This window comes from Triticum dicoccoides, chromosome 2B, assembly GCF_002162155.2.
Source record: "Triticum dicoccoides isolate Atlit2015 ecotype Zavitan chromosome 2B, WEW_v2.0, whole genome shotgun sequence".
Classification (NCBI taxonomy): Eukaryota; Viridiplantae; Streptophyta; class Magnoliopsida; order Poales; family Poaceae; genus Triticum; species Triticum dicoccoides.
Genome location: NC_041383.1, coordinates 545,247,813 through 545,256,998, shown reverse-complemented (window position 1 = coordinate 545,256,998; position 9,186 = coordinate 545,247,813). Strand labels below are relative to the sequence as shown.

General features: G+C 41.0%; 1 protein-coding gene across 1 annotated transcript; it reads left to right on the top strand.

The window, feature by feature from the left end:
- Positions 1-540: 540 nt before the first annotated feature.
- LOC119364764 (homeobox protein Hox-B3-like) lies at positions 541-6,423 on the top strand. Its single transcript, XM_037630287.1, has 7 exons — positions 541-872; positions 1,426-1,525; positions 1,632-1,697; positions 3,969-4,083; positions 4,962-5,044; positions 5,139-5,200; positions 5,978-6,423. Exons 1-7 carry the CDS (start codon positions 658-660, stop codon positions 6,084-6,086), a joined length of 750 nt encoding a protein of 249 aa, XP_037486184.1. The 5' UTR covers positions 541-657; the 3' UTR covers positions 6,087-6,423.
- Positions 6,424-9,186: the final 2,763 nt, after the last annotated feature.

Below are 9,186 nucleotides of genomic sequence, written 5' to 3'. Positions count from 1 at the left end.
GGGCAACGGGCGCGGCGGGGCGGCTCCTGCGGCTAAGGCGGCGCGAGGCTGCGGGAGTAACGGCGGGGGAGGAAGAGGAGGGGGCGAGAGAGGTCGTGCGGTCGTGTGAGGGCAGCAGTTTTTGTTTAACGACGGGCAAATTAGCGATCGATGGATTATAGTGGCGTAACGCGTGGTTGGTAGCGTTAAACATCGGAGGATTAAGAGCCATTAGATGTTAATGATGGATGGATGTGATTGTTTGGATCTGCCCCTCTCTTCTTTTTATAGTGGTAGTAGATATATCATTAATACTATCAATATGCAATTAATATCCTATCTAATATCAGCATACCATGCCTATATTCAATACGCATTTTACGGGTAGACGTTACTACTAGCAAACACTGGTTTTACACCCCAAAAGTCGCTGGTTTTCCGCAAAGAAGGGCAGTTTTGAAAAGAAAACACTGTCTACGGTCGCACAGTGCGAACGGCTCCAACATATAACCCCCAAATAGATCGAGAAGACCCCCAAAATAAAAGGAAAAAACTTCTTTATTCCCCACATCCACTCGTAGCGGGAAGAGGAGAGACAGGAGCTCCCCCAACACTCGCTGAGAAGCAGCAGCTCCAGCTTCCCGAAGGGAGCCAAAATATTCGCGCCAATTGGGAGGCATGGGCGCCAACGGGCACCCGCCGCCCGCCAGCGCCACCGCCCAGAACGGGTCCCACTCTAGCGGCGGCGGCGGCGGCGGAGGAGGAGGTGGGGGCGGGGGAGGGGGAGGAAACCCTAGCTCCGGCGGCACGGCGGCGGCGCTCCGGCACGACCCGGGCCTGTCGCGGGAGTGGACGCCGGAGGAGCAGGCCATCCTCGACGAGCTGCTCGTCAAGTGAGTTGTTGGGCTACGCGGGTTTGGGGATTTCGTCAATTTGGACGAGGTGGAGGGTTTGAGTTCTTATTACGGACGTTTGTGGCTATAATTCGTTGATAACTTTGAGAGTTAAGTAGGTTCGTTATCATGTAGTGGAGATTACAAGTTGCCACCGCCTCCTTCTGGGTTGAGATTAATCAATCTTTCCCCCTCAGGTTGACATGTGAATATGCTTCTTCTTGAAATGGTAGTGGTATTTGGACATGTGAATAATGTTCTCAGAATATATATTATCCACCCTTTCTTCTCTGTCCATATAGATATGCTTTATTCTGCCACACGGTATATTACGCCATTATTCTGTAGCTATATAATGTGGTAAAGCACCTATGCGCAAGGCACCCAGTCGCCTTGTTGTCATCAAAATGGTAGCAGAGTCAAGATTGATTTGGGTTTGAAAGTAGCATTCCCTGTTTTAACAACATTTGAGGGGTTCTATGAATTCGCTAACTTTGTGCACCATAGTTTTTGCACCTCACAGTTCCATTGATGTTCCTCGATATTTGCTCAGGTATGCATCTGATGCACCTGTTATTCGGTATGCAAAAATAGCCATGAAGTTGCCAGAGAAAACAGTTCGAGATGTGGCTTTGCGGTGTAGATGGATGAGTGTGAGTAATATAGACTTGGAATGCACCTTTTGCATTTCTATTATCATGGTACCCAGTCTCTTACTGGGTTTCAGCAATGATCTGATGCTATGCATTCAATCTGCAGAAAAAGGAGAGTGGTAAAAGAAAGAAAGAGGACCACAGCTCATCAAAGAAAAGCAAGGACAAAAAGGTTTGCCAATTTCCCTTTTTCCTCAATTTTTATGACTGTTACAATGCAACTAGAAAAATCAATGCTGTAACAAGTTGGGAAATGTCAGCATTTGGTTGCACATAGCTTGGCAAGTTTGAGTGGTTCCTCCAGATCGACTAACTTTTTGTAGGTTTGTTTCCCAAAGGAAGAAATCAAGAAATCTGCTCTAATACTCGAGCATATTATTCTACTAGTATTTCTTCGATATTCGATTATGCGTTGGAATTTTTCTGCTAAAACTTTCATCAATGACTATGCACTGCAGATGCATATGTGAACTTCATGTGGTTACATTGAAATATCCATTTTATAAACGCAAGGATGTACGCTCCTTTCACGTATTAACAGAGTATGAGGCAGAACATTTTTCTGAACTTGAATGAAACTCTTAATGTCCAGTATTTAGCTTGTTAGACTATCTCCAATGTTGCGTTGGTTCGAAGTAGAAAGGGTTACAATTGGAATCATTGAGATTTTTCCGTCCAGTGCATAACATCAATGTTTGGGAGTTACCTTCAGAACTAAAGAAAACGGTAACAAAACGGAATCCAGCCATGTTTTCTTCCCCCTCTGATTCCTTCTCTCCTCATCCAAACTTAACGGGACACCATCCAAATCCACCGCAAGCGATGGCGAATTGCTCTGCTAGCCCAAAAATGATCTCGATGCTAGCCACCGGTGGCCATACATACTATTCCCTCCTTCAATTAAGGTTCATAATGTTTTAATTCGTAAGCCTATCTTCCGCTATCACCAACAATGGCAAGAGAATAGCAGCGGTAGCAATGTTGATGGGAAAGGCAAGCGAATAGCAGCGTAGAGTATAGCAGCAGCGCTAACAGGTGACAGGGAGTACTAGTATTGTTTTGTAAAGAAATTCGACCAACCAAGACTAGCCATTGGTGCATTTTTTAAGAAGAAAGGTGAACACCAACCCAGCGGAGGCTGAGCCTTGAGCACGGGTCGGCAGGCTGTGAGCATTTCAGCCTGCTCTAGCTAGCCAACTGGTCGACGCAAGTTCTCACTAGTATTTTTCATTATTTATTGTCTTGGAATCTAACCAACAAGTTGGTTCGACTTCAAGCTTTCCCGCTTCAAAATGCCTGCTCGAAACTATGAAACCAACTCATTACTCGCTTCAAATCTCTTTCCTGCAACACTGGAGATGGTCTTTAGACCACAAACTCATGCTTGAAGATACATACTATTTTTATTGAACTTGTTTTGTTTTGTACAAATATAGCCTGGCCTTTGCTCTATTGATTTTCAACCCAAACATCCCATAATATGTTTTTTGACTTCCTTTAAGTGCAGTAGCTCATCAAAATAAGTTTTAAATATTGTTTTACACTCCCTCTGTCCATGTATATAAGCCCCCCCTAGAATGTGACCCTAATTTTGACTATGAATTCGAGCCTAACTTTTATAGCCTATAACTCATATTTGTTAGTCAAACTTAGGCTCAAAATTCGAGGGGGACTTATATATTTGGACGGGGGGAGTAGTACTAATCTTTCTGCTCCATTATTTCATGGCGGTGTGGCTGCCCACCCAAGTCTGTCAGGGGGACTGCATCAGAGCAGTAGCCATTCCTAGGTCCTGCTGAGGACTGCGGCATTGCTGGCACCATAGTTACACAAGTGGATGAATTAGATTCATACTTTCTTTTCTTAATTTTATTTGCTGTTGGGGCCTCCCATACAGTTTTCAGTTAAAAAAGATTCATACTTTCATGTTAGGAACTTAGACATAAGGTATGCTAGTCAGTTAAGTGCATTTTTATGTTTGGATAGATGGATTGTATCTTTGGTATACATTAGATCTTGTTTTGTGGCCAGCTATATAAGTACAACACAGTTATCCTGTCACAAAGCAAGCAATAAGCAAAGCTTTTCCGCTTTGGCAAAAAGCCACGAAAGCTCCTAAATAGGGGCTTTTTGCTTCGGCTTTTGGCTTATGAATCAATATTGTTATATGATGGTATAAGCCAAAAGCCGAAGCAAAAAGCACCTATTTAGGAGCTTTTTTGGCTTTTTTGCCAAAGTGGAAAAGCTGCAAAAGCAGAAGCAGAAGCGCAAACAAACAAGTCTTTTCATTCTCCACTGCCCTTGTGCTGGTATCCCATTCACCTCAACCAGGCCGCAGGGCCCTTACCCAAGCGCACACATGGCAGCTGTACACGATTATGTAGCTAATGCGCCTCATTTAAATTTGAATAAACCTGTAACTGACAGCCGCTCACTGCTGCAGGAGAAGGTTGCAGATTCTTCATCGAAACCACCTGTTCATATAGCTGGAAGGCCGAGTGTTCCGCCATACTCCCTCCCAGCACTTCCCGTTGATGATGACGAAATTTCATCCAAAGGTAACTCATATTGATGTTTGCTGAATTATTTCAGTTGACTCTCTAGTTTGGTCCTTGTTTTTATTTGCTGCAATGTAGGACTGTATGTGTTGCATGAAGTGAAAGAAATAACCTGCTTACATGATGTAGGACTGGTTCTGCTGATATTCAATAAATGTTTTCATATCGTTGATTCCAACATCATATTAGCCATCAACTGACATGTTTATATTCTTAAGAAAATCATTATGATACACGCATCTTGGTTGTACTCTACAATTAACACCACTTTGATTCAGTTTTGGAACCAGCTCAGTTCAATAGAAATGCAGTTCCCTATGCCTTTGGTATCTAATATCCTGTGTCGGAGGATTTGATCAGTTGTTATAATCTTGGTCACATATTTCTCATATCTTAGATACAGATCCTGAACACAAATGTGATCCTTCATATGCCGGTGAGAATTGTGCGGTTATCGCTCTCAAATGATTCGTGTATGGCTTAGATGCCTGGAATTAGAATTATTTGGGTGAAGTACTGGAGTTGTGTTTCTAGATTCAGTTCCACTGCAGCTTGCTTTGTTTATTTCTTCTTGATAGTGGGTGTCCGGGCAATAACCTGGTTAAGGACACTAGCAAACACAACTTTTTGTGCATGTGAACTAGGTGACATGTAGTCTATAGTCACATGGGTCTTGGCATCTCTGTGCATTTCGAAATGTCAAGTCAAAAACTATTTTGAGAATAGTCATACATGCTTATTGCTCGCATTATCCTTCTGAATAATGTTTTTTATGTTCAAGAGTGATTTATCTCCCAGTTTTTAAATATCATGACTATTGTCATTGATGGCCTAGACTCCAAGTTGCTCATCTCCTCACTTTTATTTCCTTTCTGTAGCAATTGGAGGTCCAACAGGAGAACTCCTTGAAACTAACGCCCAGGTTTTAAGTCAAATTTCAACAAACCTTGGCACCATGCAGGTATCATTTTAAAACTTCAAGACTATTTTGGTGATGATTTATGCACACTTGCAAATGAAGACTGTTTTTCTTACTTGAATTCTTTCATCTCCAGATACAGGATAACATCTCTCTGCTGTGCCAAACTCGAGATAACATACTCAGGGTGTTGAAAGAGTATGATTTCATTTCCTTGCCTTATACTGTATTTTATATTCTTAAATTTTCGAAATAATGATGGCATCAGTTTAAGGCCTTTGTTATTAAGTATTGATCCGGTAACATACTCAAAGTGTTAAAAGAGTATGCTTTCATTCCCTTGTTTTTTTCCCCGTATATTCTTAAATTTTGAAAATGATGAATCCATGACATCAGTTCAAGCCTTTTTTTGTTATTCATCACTGTATTGATCAGTATCCTTTTGACACTTTTATCAGTAGGCACAGAGTAATTTCTATTACACAAGGAAAGGATAAATTTTGTCTTTAGGACTGTCATTTCTTCCGACATTGGCACATCATATATGTGTGTTCACAGTAGATGAATGTTCTTGTGTGGATTCATCTGCTAGCCAATTTTATTTTATTTGGCGAAACATCTGCTAGTCAGTGTTACTACTATTGCTACAAGAAACTTATAGGCTTATAAGGTCAGTTTCTTGCGGCATGAGAAATTCAAGAAAACCAATATCTGTCCGCTTAATCAAATCCACTTTTAGGGCTCGTCTTCTTTTTTTCATTGTAAAAAAGTGACCGTATGCTCATACCCGTCAATGCCATACTTCATCATATCTAATCGACCTTTAATTTGCATAAAGTTTTTTGTCTTCAAATTGTTAAGGATTCTAAGATTCAAATCATAATTCTTTTTTCCTTTCAAGAATAAGCATGATGGCTGAGTTTCATTCATAGAGGAATCAAGTGAAGTTATAATTTGCACGCGACATGCTTGCAGGATGAATGATGCCCCCGAGATCATGAAGCAGATGCCACCACTACCCGTGAAGATAAACGAGGATCTTGTCAACTCCATACTCCCCAGGCCAACTGTACCTATGCAGTAGTGATAGTGAATGGAATGTGTCTTCCATAGTCTGAAGAGCCCCTTAGATAGGCAGCAAAAATAATACTCCTAAGAAAAATGCCAGCCTTGGCCCTAGTTCGTTCGTTTTAGACCCTTCCTCATGTCATATATGTATCTGCAGATGTTGATCTTCCAACTGTTACTCAAATTAGGGGGTTGGAACATGTACAGGGCTACCAGGGGTTGCTTCTACTGCAGTTGTGAGTTTCCAACTCTGGCATTCTTTGTAGTGTAATAGCCTAATGTGAATGTGATGGAATATGTGAGTTGGCCTTGGTATGAATTGTTCTATGCAGTCTTTCCTTAAATTTAAGTAATATATACTTGCCTTCGTTACATCGCGGTAGGAAGTTGAGCTCTCTTTTGGTTGATGTAATGTCTAATTTGCTACGTCTTGGGTCGGATATCTTTATATGATGCTCAAGTATGCCACGCCGGGGCTAGATGAAATGGTTATGGTATCTGATGCTCAAATAATTGCTACTGTAGGATTTCAGATGATGGTACAATTTAGCGAAAAATGGTACTCCCTCCTTAAAGAAATATAAGAGCGTTTAGATTAATAAAGTAGTGATTTAAATGCTATTATGTTTCTTTACGAAGGGAGTAATGGAATGCGGGCTAAAATGCGGTATTTATACATCACAGATTTATTTTTTAGAGAAACCTATAAATGAACATACACATATACTACTACCTCCGTCCTGGTTTATTAGTCCCTTTAGTATTTTGTGCAAAACTTTGACCTTAGATTTAACTAAAAAATGTTAATGCGTGTAACCAAAAATAATATCTCTCAAAACTATGTTCAAATACGAATCCAGGGATATAATTTTTGCTAACATGCATTATTATTTACTTAGTTAAATCTATGGTCAAAGTTTGACACAAAATACTATGGTGACCAATAAACCAGGACGGAGGTAGTACATATGTGTGAAATTTATAACAAATTCTTTCACATGTAGCGTAAAAATGACATGTATTTCAAAATGATCTGCTTTTTTTGTTGTTGGGCCAAAATTTATTTTACCTGTGTAGCCTACAAATTATAGTCTTTTCAAACAATATTTCACAATCTGCAGTAAACACATACAAGTTTTTAGGGATTTGTTTTGAAACTTATCAATATGTTTATTTTTACCAAGCTCCATGGAGCTCTGCAGCCATAAGCTCGCACTCCACAATTTAGTTTCTCTATGAGCCTGATTGGTTTTGATGCCAATATTTGGCATGCCAGTTGTCTGCGAGTCAAAAAGAAGTAGGCTATCAATTGGTTGGCAACCAATTAATTCTTGCCAAGTGTTTTTATTTTCACAATTTTTGATTTTGGCAAATGTTGGCTAGCCAAATATTGACCTTAAACCAATCAGCCTCATATTTTTTTGTAGAATATTTTTCTTTGTTCATCTGAACTCAAGCGGACATTCAATTCGGCTCTGGGGAGCATTTGCTTCTGCCCGCCAAAAATAGTTTTGTAAATGTAAAAAAGGTGAAAAATTAGACATGTACATATTCTTGTCTAAATGTTATCTGCAAATGCTTAGGTGGAATGCCCAAGCATTTCTATCTGCGCAAAAAAGAGCAAATCGGATGTCATTTTTTTTGGCATTTCTTGACTATGTAACATTTTTTTGTTGACAAAACTACTGTTCCGTTTCACATAAAATTTGTCATGTACACTTTGGACACTAACATATGAATATGTACAATGAAAAATTCAGTTTTTAAAATTTGTTTGTTTCCTGTTTTGAATTTATTGTTCATCAGTGAAGCAAATGCTCCCGAGAACCAAAACAGCCATGCCCGAGCTCAAGGCTAATTTTAGTCAATTACGCAGTCTTTCACTAATTATCTCTTTTTGTTGTGAAGCTAAAGTAAATCAACATTTCAACCACTAACATCGCCTGCTAGACAAACTGCTAGAGGTGCAGAGGCAAAGTGTACTTCAGTTGGAAAGCCGATTTTGCGAAACAACTTTGCTAGTGAAGCGAATTTATAGGTGATTTGAAGCCAACTGAAACTGAAACAAACATGCCTTCTGGTGCTCTAGCTTATTTCCTTTTCTTTTTCTTTCTACTCCCTCCGTCCATATTGTAAGACGATTTTTGACACTTATGAGATGGAGGGAGTATGTGATAGAGTTAATGGGGAGTGATGATAAAATCGTTCTTTACATATTTTTTTTGCGGGTAATCATATCTTCACACAATCCATCACATTTTATTAAAGGACGATAAAACCATATCTTTACAACAATCCAACACAATTTATTAAAGGATGATAAAACTGTATCTTTACACAATCCAACACATTTTGTTAAAGGTTGTACATTGCTCATCAACTGTTTAAATAAGCGTATATTATTAAACCACTCTTTAACAAGGAGTACTTAGATTGTAGTGTGTCAAATACTAGATATGTACTGTGTTAAAAAAAATGCTCGGCCTGTATAAGATACTCCCTCCGTCCGGAAATACTTGTCATCAAAATGGATAAATGGGATATATCTAGATGTATTTTAGTTTTAGATCCATCTTTTTTTTATCCATTTTGATGATAAATATTTTTGAACGGAGGGAGTACGTTTCACGGATATACTGAGCACCAGTACTACCCGGGAAAAAAAAATACTGAGCACCAGTACAAAAGTTCTTGCGTGGAGAGGTGGCGGCGGCTCAGCCAAACCCGTCCGTTCCCCAGCACCCGACGAATTTGCTGCCGCTGCACGGTGCGAGCCGCGAGGCACCTAACCGAGGCTCGGTCGGTCTAGAATCATCATCGGAGGCGGAGCGCGAAAGCCCACGAGGCCCAGGCTACGGACGGACGGGACGGACGGCGCAGCGGCCGAGCCGAACCGGGCATGCGGCACGCCGCCGCATTGGGCGCTGGTGCCCCACCCCCATCCGGCCATCCGGCCCCCGTCGCCTCCTCTTTCCTTTCTTTCCCTGCAGAGTCAATGCCCTGGTCAAACCTCCGCGCGAGCATGTCTTCCTCCTGCCCCTCCTAAGCTTCCGCCCCCTCTGCTGCCCGTGTCCCCCTGCCCCCTCCCCTCCCCTTCCCTTCCCCCGCCGGCGCAG